This window comes from Cucumis melo, chromosome 12 (assembly GCF_025177605.1).
Source record: "Cucumis melo cultivar AY chromosome 12, USDA_Cmelo_AY_1.0, whole genome shotgun sequence".
Classification (NCBI taxonomy): Eukaryota; Viridiplantae; Streptophyta; class Magnoliopsida; order Cucurbitales; family Cucurbitaceae; genus Cucumis; species Cucumis melo.
The window spans coordinates 20,101,143-20,122,425 of NC_066868.1; the positions used below are offsets into that span (position 1 = coordinate 20,101,143).

The 21,283-nt window shown below is 31.3% G+C and overlaps 3 protein-coding genes across 4 annotated transcripts; all 3 read left to right on the plus strand.

The window, feature by feature from the left end:
• Window positions 1-4,776: 4,776 nt before the first annotated feature.
• On the plus strand, window positions 4,777-7,177 carry LOC103503296 (protein PHLOEM PROTEIN 2-LIKE A1-like). Its single transcript, NM_001297528.1, has 3 exons — window positions 4,777-4,974; window positions 5,652-5,770; window positions 6,619-7,177. Exons 1-3 carry the CDS (start codon window positions 4,804-4,806, stop codon window positions 7,007-7,009), a joined length of 681 nt encoding a protein of 226 aa, NP_001284457.1. The 5' UTR covers window positions 4,777-4,803; the 3' UTR covers window positions 7,010-7,177.
• Window positions 7,178-13,094: 5,917 nt separating this feature from the next.
• Window positions 13,095-13,478, plus strand: LOC103503413 (lectin-like). The gene has a single exon (XM_008467601.2). The coding sequence runs from the start codon at window positions 13,095-13,097 to the stop codon at window positions 13,476-13,478; it is 384 nt and encodes a 127-aa protein (XP_008465823.2).
• A 4,689-nt stretch (window positions 13,479-18,167) lies between these two features.
• Window positions 18,168-21,274, plus strand: LOC103488731 (uncharacterized). 2 transcript variants are annotated; one of them, XM_008447608.1, is made up of 6 exons: window positions 18,168-18,566; window positions 18,757-18,909; window positions 19,278-19,371; window positions 19,663-19,745; window positions 20,140-20,293; window positions 20,744-21,274. In XM_008447608.1, the coding sequence occupies exons 1-6, from the start codon at window positions 18,417-18,419 to the stop codon at window positions 20,977-20,979; spliced, it is 870 nt and encodes a 289-aa protein (XP_008445830.1). In that variant the 5' UTR covers window positions 18,168-18,416; the 3' UTR covers window positions 20,980-21,274. The 2 variants fall into 2 exon arrangements, with proteins under 2 accessions (XP_008445830.1, XP_050935891.1); XM_051079934.1 differs by having other exon boundaries at window positions 18,224-18,566; window positions 20,813-21,274.
• Window positions 21,275-21,283: the final 9 nt, after the last annotated feature.

Sequence of the window (21,283 nt, forward strand, 5' to 3'; positions counted from 1 at the left end):
AAACTCTCTTTTTAACATCAGTACTTTGATACTAACTAAAGGAAAAATTCTTTCCTTTCGAAACATTTTAAGAAATTGTATACTCGAGATCGAATGAATTAAATGAAAAAATCTTTCATCCCAAGATATCTTGGTGCAACTAAGGCTTAAAATTGAGTCTCATGATCTACACGATCATTTAAATTTGAATGTCATTGTTTAAAATGAAATATAGGATATCATGTAGATCTACACTTCTGTCTTTCATCTCAGGTCATCTCGGTGCATTGTATGCCCTTTATCGAATGAATTAAAGGTAAAATTCTTTCATTTGGAAACATGGTTTACCTGAGATCGTGTATCAAAATATGCACGATTGTGTATCGAGTTCATGTGGCCGATTTATTGCATGTTGACTAACATAATTTTGGTATTTTACATGTGGGTCATGAGCTTTTTTTGTTGTTATATACGGTGTAAATATTTAACTGATTTGTTATATATTTTTTTAAAAAAACCCTTACTTTAATATATTTTGATTGAAAATAAAATTAAATTATGACTTGAATGTTTAAACATTACCCTTAGTTCTTCCAATTTTTGTGAATTAGGTATCTTTTCTTTTTTTAATGGTTTTCTTTTTTCTGATTCTATGTTTTTTGAGGTGTAGAATGAGAGATCACATATTCGCATATATCTGATCTATACATTTGTTTCAAGTGTGATTGATTGTTTTTATGCATTTAAATTTTAGTTTTTTTCAATTTCATATTTTTATAAATGCACATCAATGAGTTAGGGACTTAGTTACTATTTTTTACTTGTTTGATAATATTTTAAGGTTTGTTCTACTTTAAAAAAAAAATGTTTGTGATAAAGTTTGAAATCGAAAAGAAGCTAGATTATTGTAAATATACAAAAGAATGAGTTTTAAAAGCTTTTTATTATTGAAAAGATGATATTATATTTTTGTTTAAACTAATATTTGAAAAGAAAAATTACGAAAATAATCAAATTATCTTGATAAAATTTTAAAAAATAAATAAAAGAAAGAAACTAAAAAAGAACTATCGCAATATATTGTATAAAATTAAAAAAAATAAGGGGTCTTCTAAAAAATATAAAAAAGCGGTAAAATATTTACTCTATAGAACAATTTCAAAAACAGAAAAAGTCTAGCGGCCCACCGTGTAAAATACCAAAAATGCCCCGTCAACCATGCCATCAATAACGCACGTGAAATATATTTGCGATTTATACGCGATCGTTTAGATATGGTTCAATATATACATGATCGTTTATATATGGCTACAACGCGATCATTTAGATATGACTACAATTTATATGAATGTAAGAGGTAGTTGTATTCGAAAATCCAAATTTGATGAAATTTTCCACACCCAACTCATATTCTTTAGATAATCTACTTTTGTGCATCCATGATTTATCCATAATTGTAAATCTAATGAGAAATAAAGTAAATTAAATTAGTTGAAAAAGTGTGTTGAGATTATTAAAAAGAAAACAAATATGAAGATAAAACAAACATTCACTTAATAAGACTAAATTTTCCACAACTAACCAAATAAAGAAAATAAATTCCTACACAACATTAGGTTTCTTCAAGCCCCCATCACAAATTTTCCCTCAATAAAACAAATAAAGAAAATAAGGTTCATTTTCATTGAGACATTAAAACAAACAGTTTGTGAGAGCCACAACCATTGAAGACCCATATGCTTTTTTCCACCAACATACGAACCCATATCCTTTAGCTACTTCAATTATGATCTATTATTATTCTTCTTATTAATTCAACTCATTTTCTTGTTAAAAAATTAAAACCCCACAATAAAAAAATCTTAAAGAGGCATTCATGAATATCATTCTCTGTACAACAAAATGTTCATACTACAGCAATTTGAGCATTATATTCACCTCATCAAAATGATGTAGAACCCAAATTCATAGCTTCACATAGAACTACTTAAGTAACAAGGAAATCAAGTCCCAACACCATGAGCATGAAACTGCCACTAATACAAATTAACAAAGGTTAAAACTTTATGTTGAAGTGTTCTTTGTCTAAAAGATTATATTTAAAATTAAAAGAGAGGATTTATTTAAAAGAGAAGATAATTAATGAATATTTGATTCTCCTATATTTAGGGAACCTCTCTAACTATCTCCAAGAATATAATAAGTTCCTATTCTTTAGGGATCTTATTAAAGATACAAGTCTGGATATGTTTGTTTAATATAATTTTTGAAGAGTGTTGATGGCGTGCAGAAACAGTGAGAAAAGTCGTGTTGCTGATACTGAGAAGGGACTTCGAGTTTATCACTGAAGCGCCACAATGAAAGGTAGCTTGAGTTATGTCTTCTGAAACAACATGACTACCTAAATTAGAGTTCTGCGGATGAGTAATATACAGAATGAATCTGTGGATGGTTTGATTAATAATAGAGTCATGCATACACTCGGGGAGAGCCTGACCATCAGACACTGTTGACAGGAGTTTTTTTTATTCCAGAGGGAGTCTGGAGTCTGATGTTAATACACATGTCATATAGTTATAGTATTGAGAAGTATACATAAGCTATATTGATGCTTTGATGTTTATGGTGACTATTAATAAAATTACTCATCCGAGCAATGCGCACCTCCCCAGACATAGGCAATATTGGCCGAACTGGATTAATAAAGTCTCATGTGTTATTCTCTTCTGCTGTCTCACTAGTTATTACTAACATTATTAACTGTAGTCGTAATTGAAGGGTCCTTGATTATTCTTTACTGTTTTTTCACTTTCTATAACCTCTAGTCTACACATTCAGTTTCCACCTCCAGTCCTTTCCTTTAATTTTCCTCTTCTCAATTTTAGTGCAACGTAGTGATTATAAGTACACTAAAAAGAAACCAAAATCAATGAAATGCTAAAGAAACTACGGAACTGAGAAGCCCCAAAATGTAGCATTAAATAACCAAACCACACAACAACAACATCCTCGAAAATGCATAAAAGAAATCAGAGATCATTGAAAAAAGAAAACCAAGTGAATTGGATGGAATAAGAATCAGTGTCATCTTCTTAAGCTTTTGGAAACAAAGCAGACGACGGTCGAAGATGGAAGACGACGTTTGGTAAAATCAATACGACTGAAGATGGAAGACAACGTTTAGCAAACTCAATACAGCCAAAGATGGAAGACGACGTTCGGCAAACTCAATACAGTCAAAGATTGAAGACGACGTTCGATAACAACCACTAATTACAATGTTTGGCCATAACCATAACCAGAATGATGTTAAGCTGAAGATGGAACTTAATACAGAGCGATGGAGCGACGTTCGACAAGACGACGGAAACATAGCAGACGATGAAAATACGACAGATGAGCGAGGCACGAAATAGAAGAAAATTTTGGGTATAGGAGGCGGTGCGATGGGGGAGGCAAAAAGAAAATTTTTAGGGCTTTAAATTTCTTAATTAATGAAAATTTTGATATTTTATTTATTTTAATTACTTAGTAAATCTTGACGTTTTAAAAACATCAAGAACTTTGGAAAATAACTCCCTCTACTCTTTTATAAAAATTCTCGACGTTTTAAAACGTCAAGATTTTAATTGATATAACTTGACATTTTTAAAATGTCAAGAAAAAGTACATAGTACTTGACGTTTACAAAATGTCAAAAATATTGAATTTATAAATATTCTTGACGTTTTAAAAAACGTTAAGAATGTAATAGATAATCCTTGACGTTTTTAAGACGTCAAGAAAAAATACATATTACTTGACGTTTAAAAAACATCAAGAATACTGAAAATTGGCCTTCCCTAAAAATTGTTGATGGTTTATTCTTCCAATCACCACTTTCTTGACGGCTTTTTCAAAAAACGTCAAGAAATAAAAACTACAACCATCAAGAAAGTCCTTTTTTCTAGTAGTGTAACTAAATCTAAATGATTCGTAAAATAGCCAAATCTAAAGGATCGTGTACAAAGAATCTTGAAAAAAATCGTTTAGATTGGAGTAGCAAAATCTAAATAATCGTGTACCAAAAAAACTTGAAAAAATTGTTTAGCTAAATCTAAACGATCGTGTACCAAACTTTGAAAAACAAAATCGTTTAGATTTGGCTATCCAAATCTAAACAATCATGTTACCAAATTAAATGATTGTGCAAGTAAATCTAAACGATCGTGTATTAAACAATAGCAAAATATAGACGATCGTGTACCAAATATATTACGCGCGTTGTTGTTGACGTGGTTGATGAGACATTTTTAATATTTTCTATTGTGGACTTGTGGGGTTTTTCTCTTTTCGAAAATGTTTTATACCATGTAAATGTTTTTTCGCTTTGTTATATTTTTTAAAAGATGTCAATTAATTGTTCATTTAATTAAAACATTTAAATTTAAATTAATGTAGAAAAAAAAGCGGATATATGTGAAATAAAATGTTAACTGGAAAGAAGAGGAAAAAGAAGAGATAGAGAGAATTAAATCATTTACTTTATTTATTTTTATCTTTTTGACCATAGATAAAGATAGAGAATCAAAATGTTTAATCTTAAAATTAAGTGAGAGTATATTTATTATATCAATGGAGTAATATTCACTTGGACATTAAATCGTCACTTTTTAAAAGTAAGAGATACCTTTAGATAAGGGACATAAAAAAGTAGGTAATTACCACGTCCCTTCTTTAAAACATTATTATACGAAACAAGTTGCTATATATATGTGTGCTTTACATTACTCTCATCTTCATCCATATCTCCAATCTCTTAATAATTCAAATTAACCTCTTGAAATGGTTTGCCTAGAGACTGAAGCAAGAGAGAACTTGCAAATAAAAGAGAAATTTGGTCATTGCCTGAGTTATATTTTGCCAAGTACCGGAAATCCTGTGGTGCATTGGCCCTCCTACTCTAAGCTTTATCAACAACTTTGTGAAGGGATCACACTAAACAATGGAACTAAGGCAAGTGTAACATTATTTTTAATTTTTTTTACAGTATTATATAGTTGGACTTATAACGGAGTTAAAAGACGTATGTTTGGGAATGGTTTTGAATTTTGACATATTTCAAATCACTTTTCTTCTATAACTGCGTGTTTTTTCTATCTCCAGATTTTTTCACTACGTCCAATAATCTTAACTTCCTTGCATTCAACTAAAATGTAATTTTTAGTAATTGGATGATTCTAAAACTAACCTTGAAAACCAAACATTAATAGATCGTACGTTGAATGAAAAAAAAAACACCTATTTCTACAAGTACGAAGCAAAAAAATAAATTGGCATGATTTACCACACCACTGCCAAAAAGAATTTACTTTCTAAAAGTGAGGAACCAAATATTAAAATGATTCTTTAACAAATCACTTGTTAATAAAATAAATTTTCGTCTAAAATTACTATTTATTAAAACACTCTAATACATGCGGTGATATTAGTGTTCAAATTTTTTTACATAGAAATAAACTTAAAACACAAATAATATGCAAATTTAAGGAATCTTTTAAAAAGATATAACAAAACCGTAAAATACACTGCATAGAATAATTTTAAAAATGAAAAAAAAAAAAGTTTAATTTAATTTTTTAACCTTTAATTAAAATTTGTTAAAGAGCTGAGTATGATGAGTTTGTATGCAGATTTATTGGTTTGATAAGAAGGGAAAGGGTAATGGGTACTTCCTACTTCCAAAATCCCTCTCAATAGCTTGGATTGATGATCGTCGGTACTGGAAATGGATATTTGTGGAGCTCTCCGGGTATACTTTTCAAATATAAACAAAATGTCATACACTAATACACATTTACAATGTCTACATCAATTTAATTTGTTATAAATTTGTCAGTTAATTAACTTAGTTATTTATAAACAATTTTACCATTAGTCTAGAAAACGAATATTCACGTGAGCGATTATATCTAAGATTTATTATAGAAAGGAATGGATTAAAATTAAATAAAATTTAAATTATAAGAACAAAATTGGAATTTTAACCTCAAATATATTTCATTCCATCCTTATATTCGTTTTATTTTTATTTTTTCATTTTCCTTTTCCTTTTTTTTTTTTTTTTTTTTTGTTCTTTTTCATTTTCTTGTGTGTGTTCAAAAACAAAATGTTGATAATCGAAAGTATATACTGAGATAAAAAGAAAAATTATAACATAAAAGAAGAGATAGATTAGGTTTGAATTTGAATCAATTTCAATCTTTATTTAGTAATCAAAATTAAAAGGGTTGATTGGGTGTCATTTTGAGGAATGGTTTTACAGAGAACAAATAGGTTAAATTAATGGATTAGAAAAGTTAGAATTTACCCTTATGTTTATAATTAAAATTTATTCTATGATTTGATAAAATGTTTCATTCATGGAATTACACTACTTTCTAAAAATTGAAGGGATTAAATTGAACTTAACTTTTTTTTGAAATTATAGAGAACAAATTTACGATTTAAAAAGTATGACTTGAGAAGAAGATTTTCGTTGTACAGACAATTAAGTGGAACACATAAAAATAGGTTTTTTTTTTTTAATACTTAGTATTTTTTTATTTTTTTTTGAAAGTTGTTTATTTGTTGATAATGGTGTAAAAAAAACTTTGGCAGTAAGAAACTTGAAGTGGCTGAGCTTATAAGAGTAAGTTGGCTAGATGCACGTGGGAAGATAAAGGAATATATGCTATCACCTGGCATCGTATACGAAGTATTGTGTCATCTTTTGTTAAAGCCTGGTGCCTCTGGATGGCATGAACCTATTAACTTTGGACTTACCTTTCCAGATGGGAAAACATATGTGAACCAAGAAAGCCTAGAGTGTAGGCCACGAGATGTTTGGTTTACGGTTAAGGTCGGGGAATTCAAGGTCGACGATAGACATGGTTGTGACAGTACTAAGGAGTACGAGTTTAGCATGTATAACCACGGTGGACATTGGAAGACGGAGATGATCCTTAAAGGTTATGAAATTCGACCAAAGCAATCAAGTTGCGGATGCTAAAAATATGAATCTCTAAATCTCTCACTCCCAATACCCTACTTTACTTGTAGTTTGGTTTAAATAAATGAGAGAGGTATACTACAAACTGTAGTTGTTTTCTAATATATAAACAACAATATCACTATGTAATACAGTAAAGATATATATGATATATAAATTTACCTTTTACTCACTATACTTTTATATATATATACATGCATATTTATTAGGAGTATAGAGCAAGAGTAAACATATAAATCTAGAATCTCAAGAGAGAAGGTTGGTTTTAACCGGTATTTGATTATATACTCAAAAATGAAATAATGGAAACTAGTAAATTATTCATGATTTTTGACTCATTTGTTGATAAGAGGGTATATTTACTCGTTTATTAAGCAAATTGTTATTGTTATATCTTTTGACAATAAATTTTATTTAGATTTTATAATTCTTCAGGTTTATTAAAAAAAAATATATATTATCTCTAGATTCTTTTATTCCAAAATTTTAGGAATTTGTTGATCCCCTGGTTGATAGGTCTTTTCTCCCACGAGAATATATTTTGTTGCTTTCTTTGTCGACAGGCTTTCTTAAGGTCCTTTGACCGAAATTTTTTAAGATAATTCTTCTAATCACTTCTAATTACAACAAATTTGTTTATAAGTAGGTGGTTGACTCTCTTAAAAAACTGATCGAAGAAGGAAAAGGAAAAACAAATTGTAGCTGAAACACACCCAATTGTAAGGTAAATATTTACCTTCAATTAACAAATATTTTACAGGTAGAGTTGAACACTTCAAAAAGGCTGATCCATGAAAAAAGGGAAAATATATTAAGGAAGACTTTGTCAATTGGAAGATTCAACTTATATCAATACCAGGGTCGAGTCTAGCTATTATCTTTGAAAAGATTCAAATATGAATGTCAGGGGGAGTCATATCTACTAATATAAATATTACTTAGAGTACCAATCTAAGGAGAGCATCATATGAAGATCTAAACTGATATTTAATACTATGTTATGTATCGTTATTGATTTTAATTAGCATTCTTACAAAATTGTGCTCATTTGAATCTTAATAAATTAACTCATTGAACTGGGTTATCAAAGTTATTGTGTTAATTTTTTTCACTATTCCTTCAATTATCAGCCTTGCTTTTAACTTAGGTCACAACTTTTAATTAAAATAATTTATTTTACTTTTTCATTTACATTAGAGAAATGTTACACATAATGGATCTTATTAAAGAAAGAGGGTCTACAACCAAGCCTCCACTACTAAATGGCACTAATTATGCTTATTGGACGGCTTGTATAGCATTTCTTAAATCCATTGACAGTAAAATATGGAACGTTGTGGTTACTGGCTAGGAAACTCCCAGTGTAATAACTGAAGGAAAAACAACTCTCAAACTTGAGTTAGAATGAACCAATGCAGAAGATCGAGCCTTTCTAAAAAATTCTCGTGCACTACATGCTATTTAAAATGGAGTTTATTAAAATATGTTTAAATTCAAAAACACATGTATTTCTTCCAAAGGAGCATGAAAGATTATTGAAGTCACCTATGAAGGAACATCAAAAGTAAAAACTTCAAGTTTACATATTCTAAGCTTAAAATTTAAATCTCTTAAATTGATGGAAGAGAAGAGGAAACAATTGTTGAATTTAATCTTAAAGTATTAAATATTGCTAATAAGTTATTTTCTCCAGAAGAAAAGATTGTTGAATCAAAACTTGTTAGAAAAGTTTTATGTTCCCTATCGGGGTGTTTTTACAAGAATGTTACTATAATAGAAGAAGCTTAAGATATTGCAACATTAAAAGTTTGGATCTTTGAATACCTTCAAGATGTCCATAACTGACAAATGAGACAAAAAGGATAAAGGGATAGTCTTTCAGTCCATAAATTAATAATGAAGAACCTTCTATCAAGAAAGAAAAATGTTGTGATGAAAATTTGACTAGATCTATAACAATACTAACAAAGCAATTTTCTAAAGTTATTAAGTGATTCAATAAGCGATCAAACAATTATTAAGAAAACAACTAAAATTAGAACAACTTCTCAAATAAAAGAAGAGACATCGATAAAAGTTCAAATAATACTAAAACTAACGGAACCTTTAGATGTAGAGAATGTGAATGTTTCAAAAATTACCAAGCAAATTGTCCAAACTATCTAAAGAAACAAAAAAGGAGTTTTTCTGCAACACTCTCTGATGATGAGTTAGATACTAGCATTTGTAATGAAGAAATAATCATGCATTCATTAGTAGTATCTTTATTGATGATAAAACTTATTCAACTCTAGGAACCTCAACTGCTATCATTCTAGATAATCACATGACTTATAACCAACTATGCTTCTAATAGCAAGAAGATTTGTCTCTTCTTAAATAGCATAAAGACAAAATTCAAGAATTACTTGAAGATAAACATCAATTGTTAACTATCATCTCTGCTTTAAAATTGTAATTGACAAATACAAAATTAGAATGTGACAACATCACCAAATTAGTAAAGAGGTTAAATTTAGGTACTGAAAATCTTAATTTAGTTCTTGAATCTAGCAAAAACAACCATACTAATAAAGAAGGTATTTTTTTATAATAACAAAAAGGAGAAATGAAGAAAGATCAAAAAACTATTTTTGTTCATGCACAAACAAGTGAAATAAAAGGACACAATGAAGATCACACAATCAAGAGTAATTTGCAGTCCACAACTCAAGAACTCTAAAATATGGGTGTGCCATTATTGTGGTAAATGTGAACATATTGGTCCTTTTTGCTACAATTTACTCAGAAAAAGGCCCTACAACTCATCTCAAAAGAAAAACGTCCCCAAAAAGTCCGATCTTTTTAACTATAAACCTAACTTTTAAATGCAATGTAGTCTTTACCACCATTCATTTAACAACTACAAAAGATTGGTACTTTGACAGTCGTTGCTCCAAACATATGACAAGAAACCAGGTTTTCTTCTCTAAATTAAAGGAATGTATGTCTGCTCATGTAAATTTCAAAGATGGTGGTAGGGGCAGAACTTTAGGTAAAGGTAATATACTCAAACCTGATCCACCAAATTTACAAGAAGTCAGATTTGTTGAAGGTCTAGTTGCTAAGCTAATTAGTGTAAGTTAACTATGTGATCAAGGCTATACATAATTACTGTAAAGAAGAATGTGTAGTCTTTAACAAAAATAACTCAATTTTTATGGTAGGAATTCGACAGGTCAATAATTGTTATGGATCTTTGATTTTGAAATAACAGTATGCAATCTAACAAAGGAAGAAGAACGACAAATTTAGCATAAACGACTGGGACATATTAGTCTCAGATCAATTAATAAAGCCCTAAAATAAAATAAGCTCTAAAATTAACCATCTTATTAATTCCAATTAACAATACAAATTTAAAGACTTGAAAGTTGAAAAGTTTTTGTAACATTTTTTTCTACTATATAAAAGACTTTTTTTTCTACCAACATTGTTATTGAGAAATTTGGGTCCATCCAATGGATTGTGTAATTGGACAAGATTGGTATGTCGATCATTTAGTAAAAATATATTATGCATGCTGAAATAGCGCAATTATTTTCCTACATGATCACCCAGTTTTTCTTCCACGAATACCACTGAGCCTACCAAATGATAATGGACATCTATTTAAGTTCAAGAGAAAACAATTCACCATTCATTTATGCTTTGCAATGAAAATCAACAAAGTACAAGGACAAACAATTCCTAATGTTGGAATATATCTTCCTGAAAAATGTGTTTTCTCATAGACAACTTTATGTTGCACTATTTAGAGGAATTTCAGTGAAGACAACAAAAATTTGGATCAAGTCCATAATGATAATAAGTTACCTTCAAATTGTACAAAAAAAAATATTGTTTATCAAGGAATTCTTTTTTGATATATGGAAGTCTTACATTTAAATTTTTACATTTTAATCTAATTATTGTAACTTTTTCCCGATTACATCTAATTCTATTACATTTTGAATTTAGTAAATTTAGCCCAACCTAAATATATATATATGCATTGTTTACTATAATCTAAAGCTACGCATTATATATGTCATGCACGTGTCTTTTTACTAGTATAACATAAATTAATGTATAAAAAGGAATATATATGTGAAAGAAAAAGTTAATAGGAAAAGAGAGGAAAAAGTAGAGATGTATATAAAGAATTAAATATTTTTTACTTTTTTTTTTCTTTTTCTCTTTATATTTTTTTTTTAGTTTGTCATTAAATCTTACTTTTAAAAGTATCAAATACTTTTACAAATGGAGTATAGCTAATTGTGACGTACCAAGTTTGACATAGAAAAAAGGGCCTATATGTGTGTGCGCCTTACATCACTCTCATCTTCATCCATATCTGCAATCTCTTAATAGTTCAAATAAACCTCTTTACATGGATTGGTCAGATCTTGAAGAAGAAAGATGGAGATTGAAATTAATGGAGAAATATCAGTGCTTGAATTGTATTTTACAATTAAATGGAGATCATGCTGTCGCACTCGCCCCCCCTCGACACTAACCTTTATAAACAACTTTGTGATGGGATCTACCTACACAATGGAAACAACGCAAGTGTAACACTATTTGTACACTTCTTTTATAGTATAATCATTTGATATCAGTCCTAAGCACATGTTTTGAAACTGAATTACTAAAATCAGTTTGACGCATCTTAAATTAATTTTCTTTAAAACTATGTTTCTTTTCGTTAGATTTCTTCTCTACCTCTAATAATTTTTTCTTCTATGCATCTATATTTTTTAAAGTTTCTTAGTTTATATGTAGATTTTTTGGTTTGATGAGAAGGCAAAGGGTAATGCGCTCTTTATATCTCCAAAAGCCCTCAAAATTTCTTTACTTGATGATCGTCAAGACCAGAGATGGAAAAATACGGATGTCCATAGATATACTTATATTTTTAACCACATTGTCTAATATCGCTTTAGTCTCTATATTTTAAAATATCATTTTCAAATATAATAAAATGACACAATTTACACTAATATACATTTATAATATCTACATCATTGATTTACTATATATTTGTGAGTTAGTTAACTTAGTTTGACTACTAGTTTAATATTATTGATTTTACATAAATAAATAAACTATTCGTTATCTATAAACAATTTTACTAAATTTAAAATTTATTATTGAAGCTAATGGCTTGTAATTAAACAAAATTTAAACTATACAAATTGGATTTTTTTTTTTCTTTTTCTTGTGTGTTGTAAAACAAAGTGATGAATAGTTGAAAGTATATACCAAGATAAAATAATATTAAAATAAAACATAAAAGAAGAGATAGCTTAGGTCTGAATTTGAATGAAATTAATCTTCATTATTTATTTTGTAATCAAAACTAAAAGGGTTGTTGAGTGTAATTTTGAAGAATGGTTTTACTTTTACATAACAAATAGGTTAAATTACAAAAAAAATTGATCTTGTAATCAGAAGAAGGTTAGAATTAATTAGTCTTTCAATTTATAATTAAAATTTATTGTTCTCCATGATTTAATAACATATTCTATTTATGAGACAGTATTTATAGGGTAGATTAAATTCTAACTTGTTGAAAGATTCTAGTTAGTGGAATATATAAAATGGTCTATTTTTTTCTTTCATTCTTTCTAAGTAGTTTGCATTTTTATTAAGTTGTTGATTGATGAATTTTGAAGAATAATTTTACAGAACAAAAGTGGATACAATTATTTATTTTATGGGTTAAAATTACAAATTTGATCTTTATAATTAAAAAAATAATTAGAATTTAACTTTCAATCTATTGTTAAAAAAGTTAGTCTCTATAATTTGATAAAACTCTTTGTTTACAAGACTGTTTATAAGAATTTATCAAATTACCAGAACAAATTACTTTAACTTTCTCTAAAGTAATGACCAAATTTACGGTTTCGAAAATAAGATGTGAAAAAAGACTTTCATTGAACCAATAAAATTAAATAAAATACATAATCGTAGTGTTTTTCTTTTTTGGTAGTTACTGTTTTTAAAGTTGTTGATTTGTTGACGATGATGTAAAAAATGCTTTGGCAGTAAGAAATCTGCAATGGCTATGTTTAAAGAAATAACTTGGCTAGAAGCACATGGGAAGATCAGGCAACATATGCTTTCATCTACCCTTACATATGACGTATTGTTTGAACTTCTGATAAAGCCTTATGTCACTGGATTTATTAAACCTACTACCTTTGCATTAACCTTCCCAAAAGCAGCGAAAGTTGTGATCAAAGAAAACCTCGAATCTAGACCACGAAGTATTTGGTTTACGATCAAAGTGGGGGAAATCAAGGTCGAAGATAAACATGATTGTGACAGTGACAAGGAGTACGAGTTTAGCATGTATAACCACAGCGAGGATCGAAAATCGGGATTGATCTTTAAAGGTATTCACATTCGACCAAAGCAACCAAGTTATGGAAGCTCTAGTTAAAAATATGAATCTCTTCGTCTCTCTTACTTGAACTACCCCTACTTGTAGTTTTATTTAAATAAATGAGAGTTATACTACCCTCTAGTTTGTTTTCTAATATAAACGACAATATGATGTAACAGTGTCCAGTAAACAGCAAGAGTTAACAAATAATTCTTAAATTTCAAAACAGAAAGGTTGTTATTTAAGCATTATTTGATCATATACTCAAAAAATGAAATAATAGTGAAAACTAGTAAATAATTATTCATGATTTGGTCCATATGTTAACAAGAGGGTACATTTACTAATCTATCAAAGGAAAGTATAATAAGCATAGAGTAATAGGAGGTCATTGTAATAATATTTTGCTGTTTTGTTTAATAACATAATTATGAGACGAGATTTGAACTTTTCAACTTCATGATAAAATGTCATCTTAATTATCACTGAGTAAAGTTTATTTGGATAATATTTAGTTAATTATACGTACAGTTATTTTTAAATTTTGTGTGATTACATACATGTTTTGTTGTTGGATTGATGCCTTCATTAATTAAGCAAGTTAGTTAAAGTTGATTTTACTAATTACAAATCACAATCCATAATTGTTGTGGTATATGTTTTCTAGTACTAGGTAGCAATCGAACCGATTGTGTACCCATAGCTTGCATGATATTGCCTTTTTAGTAGTTTTAATATATAATCAGAATGTTACAATCAATTTCTAGAACTTAACTGTTGTTGGTTAAGTTTGTATGGAAAGTTTCTCATGTCCAATAAATGTATAGTTACTTTAGAGTTAATGACACATAAGTAGGTTGAATAATTTGTCTTTAGGGATTTTTAAGGGGCTTTATTTTGACAATATTTCTACTTATATATATCTATACAAGATTTTTCGAAAAAACATATTTTGTGGTACTGAACATGTGTTTATAAAGGTTGATTTGAAGTGATGTATAGTTTGATATTTCATACTTGACCATTTAATTCTCTCCTGGTTTAGAGGATTTGATTAATCGAATTTGTGTTTCTCTTTCTCTATCTTCTTGTAATTTAGCTATGTTATAAAGTAAAAAGTAAAATTATGGGATCCCTCGTTCAATTAGTTACATCAATTAGAAGACCATCCAATATGGAAAAGGGAAAACATCCTCTAATCAATTTTAATTTTAATTTTAATAGTCACAAAATTAGTATTAATTAACTATAATTATTTGAATTCTTTTAAATTAATTAATAAACATTTATATAAAATACAAGAAGTGACGCATTTAATAAAAAAAGATAGAAATTAAAAGCGTAAATTTTAAAAGCTAAAAGTTAGTAATATTTAGTTATTATAACTAACTTGAAACCAATTTAAATACTATATTATTTGTAATATATTGAAACTTAAGGAATATATAGATATTAACCCAAAAGTTTGAGATAGAAAGATATCTTTTTCTTTTAATATCAATTAATTTTGATTGATATTAAATATTTATTTTATACATTTTATACATACTGTAACGACCCAACTTTCCGGACTAAGCTGAGGTCACTACTCAGTACTAAGACTCGACCACACAAAACAAAATTCATAACGGACCGGTTACGATTTCTTAAAACGTTAGAAATATTACAAAAACAGTATCGGGCCCTATTTTAAATCACAGTCACAAAAGTTTCAAATAAAAACTCAGGTCATCAACTCAAAATCACAAAACCAAATATTCTAACAAAATACATCAGCGGAAGCAATAAGAAAATCAGACGCGTCCATATGGCCTTCACGCATACTTCCTGCCTCTCGTCGGTCTGCCCCTAGTTGTGCCCTTACCTGAAAAGTTTAAGAAGAGAAAAGGGTGAGTATAAACATACCCAGTAACGGACCCACTACTGGGCCCGTTAGGGAACAACAGTTAACTTCCTATTCAGGGGTACCCTACATAACAGTCTAGTGGTTCCGTAGAACGCACATATCAGTCTCGTGATCCCGAAGGATACACCTATCAGTCTAGCGATCCCGAGGGATGCACATATCAGTCTAGTGCTCCCGAAGGATGCACATATCAGTTTAGTGCTCCCGCAGGATGCACATATCCGTAAGGTACACTACCCCATAGATGAAGCTAACCGTTACCCCTCAGTCCATACTAAACCGTCTACCACAGTCATACCCCATCAACACTCATATTACAATTTCACCATAGGCTTTGCCAGTCAGATAGTGTAGGTTTAAACAACTACACCCGCAGTCACTATACGCGTTTCCAATTCGCACACCATTAATAACCCCTAGACTCAGTCAACTAATCAATCAAAATCGGACTCACCGTCCTTCCCCGACCAAACTCCGTGATCAATGTCCAGACCAATGACTACCACGTACCTAATCGTAAACTTCAGGGTCCATCGACATAAAATTCTAATCTACAACGTAGCCCATTAACATAACCACACTATACCGAACATCCAGCATCGGGGTCTATCCGCAAGCAACTCCTTACACCCGATAGCACACAAGCTACAACTAGCGGTCGAGTTACCTTTACATCAGACAAGAGTATAGCAACAATACTTAAAAGTCAAACACACATACATTTATTCGGTACAGTTACTAACGTGTAATCCCCTGTGGATTACTACGTTTCCAGCCTCGATCCGATGTCCAGTAGTAGGAAAACCCTTACCTGAAACTCGGTTATGCCCCTCGATCGAGTCCACGCTCAACGGATCCACCTAAACGAAAACACAAAGGTTTTAATCGATGATACCAGTAGAAGTCATTTTAAATGGTCCTAAGCAACATCCGTTGACTTACCCAAGGAAAGGAAACTATCTCCAAACAAGCCTGCCGCGGAACCCGAGAACTTATACGTCAACTCCTTAATACCTTCAAGGGATGAAAGGTAGGACCATATCTTATTCCAATGTTCAAACTCGAATCGGATGTAGCAACATTAAGGAATTCATCGAAAACAATCCTTACCGAAGACTCACCGTGACCCGAAGTGGAGGGAGGAAAATATGGCTTAGGTGGCTCGGCTCGGCTTGGCTCACCCTCGGCTCGGCTCGGCTCGGCCTTGGCTCACGGCTCGGCTCGGCTCAACTCGGCTTGTGGCTCGGCTCGCAGCTCGGCTCAAGTCAGCTTACGGCTCGGCTCGGCTCGGTCTTCGGCTTGACTCGGCTCGCGGCTCGGCTCGCGGCTCGGCTCAAGTCAGCTTATGGCTCGGCTCGGCTCGGCTTGTGGCTCGCGGCTCGGCTTGGATCTGCAGCTTGAATCGCGGGTCGGACTGGAAGCGGGTCTCGGGTCGGGTCAGCTTGAAACCGGGGCGACCACGAACATCGGTCTTCGGCGTTCGACGACGGAAACGCTTCGTGGCTTGGAGGAGTCCGACGACTGGCTCCGCTTCAACGCGATGGAGAGTGACAGGGCGTCGGCGGACACGGTGGAATGAAGGACGCACGGCGGCGTCCGGGTGCGTGAAATCGAGAGGGAGTTCGGAAATGGATGGGTCGCGGCGGACGAAAGCTGGAGCGGTGAGATTTCGACGACGGAGACGGAAACGGTACCACCATAGAGAGAGGGAGACGGAGAGATTGAATGGCGACGGCGAATGCGGAAGAGAGAAAGCTGGGAGACGGCAGCGGCGTCGGACGAGAAGAGAACGAAGAAGAAGAAGGCCGACGGAGAAAGGAAGAAGGAGGACTGGGGGGGGCGGCGCACGCGCGTGTCTAGGGTTTAAAATTAAAATAATTTATATATATATATATATATTAAATAATAATAATTATTATTATAATAAAATATTAATATTAAATAATTATAATAATATTAAATAATAATATTAATATTAATATTAAATAATAATAAAAGTATTTATATTAAATTATAATGATAATAATACCTAACAATAATAATATAATTAATATTATATTATTATTTTATCATTTTACAAAAATTTTAAATTTCCGAAAGATTTACACAAAACGATAAAAGTTTACTTCGAAGATTCGGGGCGTTACACATACTACCTCATTGATTTTTTATACACCATTAAATGATTTAATTAATTTATTTAATGAATCTCACCCTAATTTTTAATAGTTGCCTACGTAACCAGTAATTAATAAAGCTAGAATAGAAAATAATACTAGAAATTTCCTCATCAAATATCTTTTATAATAATTAAAAAATATTAATTATAAAAAAATGTATCTAAACTTTCATAAGAAATTTAAAAAGAGTTCAGAATTACACTATCGTTAGTTTTGGATGAAAACAGTTAAAATTTTGTTCCAAAATACCTCTAATTATCAAAAAGTTTCATAAATATCCTTAAACTTAAAAAGTAAAAAAATAAGGGTTTTTTTAAAAACATAACAAAGCAGTAAAATATTTACACTAACAATTTCGAAAATGAAAAAAGTCCTATGACCTACAATGAAAAATACCTATTGAATAGACGATTTGAACAACCAAATAACTGATTGAAAAAAATATAAAAAAATAGATCTTTTATATTTTGGTACAAAAGAAAAGGAAGAGAATAAAGACCATAAAAAAAGAAATTGCAAAAAGATGGAAGACTTTGAGAATGAAGAACACAAAATCTAAAATATTTATAAAAAATGACTAATTTCATAAACCTTTTCATTTTGTTGCGTAAATATGAAGGCATTTGTTTTATTTATGAAAAAATTTCTTAAAAAGAATACAATAATCCCACTTATTATCATAGAAAACTTTAGAGAATTTCACTTTTGAGTGTCATGTGATTAAAGAGAGTGAAATGTAGAATGTGGCGTTAAGCCAGCCATAAGTTCTTCTGATAGTTCGCCAATGGACTTCTCCTTACCATTTCTACTAAATTTATTGCATAGATTAGCCTCCACTTTATTCCTAACAACTTCATTAATGGATTCCTGTGGCTCTGGCCGTGGCATTTTCCTTCATCAAATCAGGTTATGAACCTTCTCCCTTTGAATCACCCAATGTTCGCCGCTAGAACCCTCAGATCCTTCGCTCGGAGCCCCACTTTTTCCTCTCTTTCTCCCAATTGGGAAGGTGGAGTTTCAATGGTGCAAGGAGCTTCCAGAGGAATTGGCCTCGAATTTGTCGGTTTTTCTTTTCTCTCTCTCTCTTAATCCAAGCATTGAGTTTTTGAATTTGGTAATGGTTTATTGTAGATGTTAGTTAGTTTCTCTGAAAGTGGTGTGAATTATTGACCTCCAAATTGCTCTCTCATTACTTACTTTAGCTGTTGCTTAACAAATTAAAATTGGGTTTAAACTCATCTTGGTGTAGGTTAAACATCTGCTGGAGAATAATGAAAAAGGACATGTTGTTGCTACATGTCGAAATCCTGGACAAGCTACAGGGCTTCTTGAGCTGAAAAACAAGTTTGATGAGCGCCTTTGCATTCTAGAGTTGGATGTGACCAACGAAACCACCATTAAGGTTTAACTCTGTTTCTCAAACATGGTTTTACTTTTATCTTTCACAGTAGATCACATTGGTTTGGTTGGCTTGGTTGCTTACCTTTTTATTGAAGATAGAAGTTTTGGTTGAAGTTGTATCAAATTCTATACTTGTTTAATCTTCGAATGATTTAAGCTAGTTTTTGGTTTTGGTACATCTGGGATTTTACAGATTGGTAGAAGCAGGTTTTTTTCTGAACCCCAAGTAAAAGTAGAATACTCTCACAAGTTTTAAGCGTTGAATTAGGTTGTGAAATCTACTTTATAATGAAGATATTTTTTTCTTTTTACTGTGCGTTTCGTGTAAGATTTTTATTATTTGTTTGTCGATGTTACAATGTATTTCAGGCATCTGCAAAGTCTATAGAAGAAAGATATGGGTCGTTGAATTTGCTAATTAATGCATCTGGCATTCTTTCAATTCCTAATGTACTCCTACCAGGTATTTCTTCTCAGAATTAAAAATTCCATGGTTATTTGAACAGCATTACGGTTAATCGGTTACGGTCCCCATCATATTCATGCCATTGGTTTCTTATGCAACATGGTAGTCGACTTTTTCTCAAGTGTACTATAGATTTTACTTCTTTTCCTCCAACCTTGACCTAAAATTGAGATATACGTCTGATTTACATAATAGAATTGACAATTGACTCAATTTTTTTCCTTTATTGGTTCATGTAACTTAGTAGCCGTGATTTTAGCTATTGGTCATGTTCTGGTTCCAATGCAGAAACTACCCTGAATAAAGTGGAGAAATCTTCTTTGCTTCATGCTTACGAGGTTAATGCTGTTGGTCCTATTCTAGTGATCAAGGTAAAACTCACTCGAGTCTTTTCTGAATGCTTACAATATTAGTTTTCACTTTTCAGTAAGAAATTTAGGCTCGTTCCACTTGAATCTTAGACATTGCAATTGGTTCCACATTTCTTCAAAAACTTGTCTTTATTTCCATTCAGTTGAAACTACTTCCCTAAACATGCTCATGCAGCTGAAATAATTTCGGGGTAGTTATTGGCTTTTAAATCCATCACTCTATTTCTATTTGGGAAAGGAATGTATAATTCCTTTCAACCAGTTACTAACTCTGTTTAGTCTGAAGGGTTGCTCAAAATAAACCACCAATTGAACCTTTCTTTGCCTCAAGTTCAAGTACAAGCATATTGTTTAGTTAGCACTCACTGCTGTGTGTTATGGTTTATTTGAGCAGCACTTGTGGCCTTTTCTGAAGGCAGGGGGAGGTTCTGGAACAGAAAGAGAAGTTGCTGTCGTTGCCAATATCAGTGCTCGGGTGGGATCAATTGGAGATAACCGTCTTGGGGGTTGGCATTCTTACCGAGCTTCAAAGACAGCACTTAACCAATGTATATCGTCTTCATTCTAGTCTTTACATTAACCTGCCCTCTCCCTGTTACATCGTTGGATAATATGGACAACCTAAAGGGGAAAGAAACAGAAATAGTTTTTTTTCTGATTATGCTTTAGTCTTTTAACTTGAATTCAGATATCTCTTGTTTCTTGCATATCTTTTCTGCATGATAATATGCTTTCACGTTCTTCAATCAAACAAAAAAAAAGTTCATCTTCAATACGAACGCATACACATTCATTGCAGAAATTCATAATCGTTTAAACCATGAAAACTTGATTTTGGTCATTGAAGAACTGCAGTTTCCGCTTACCAGTTATTCATATTAGATATTTTATGAATTTGTTAATTATTTGTATGCATAAATTACAGTACAGAGGAGCTAAATGTTACACTTTATGACATCCTAATTGATCTAAAATATCTTTCATTTTTGCGTGCAAAGTGACAAAAAACGTGTCGGTAGAATTTGCAAGGAAGAAAGATCCAATCATATGCATATTGTTGCATCCAGGCACAGTGGACACCGATCTGTCTAGGCCATTTCAGAGAAATGTTCCTGAAGGAAAACTTTTTACGAAAGAGTTTTCAGTCCAAAAGCTCATGACAATCATCAACAATGCAAAGAGCCAAGACAACGGGAAGTTTTTTGCTTGGGATGGTCAGGAAATTCCCTGGTAGCATGAACTTCAGTTTAGTCAACTTTTATACATAAAATTATGGATACCTCTTTTGAGTTTAGGTGATCACGGCTGTTTCAACACGAGAGGATCAAACATGGGGGTATTCTGCTTTGATTTAATGATTATTTTATACTTGTAATAAATACAAAGAGACTCAAATGTTCAAAAACCACGGAGAAAGCAAGAACCACTTGAGTGGAGAAACAGTGTGAAGTTATATTTTCATTTGTTCTTTGTAGTTATTGAGGAAATTCAACATATAGTAAAAAAAATCCTTGAAAGTGTTTTCAGTATCGAGGCTC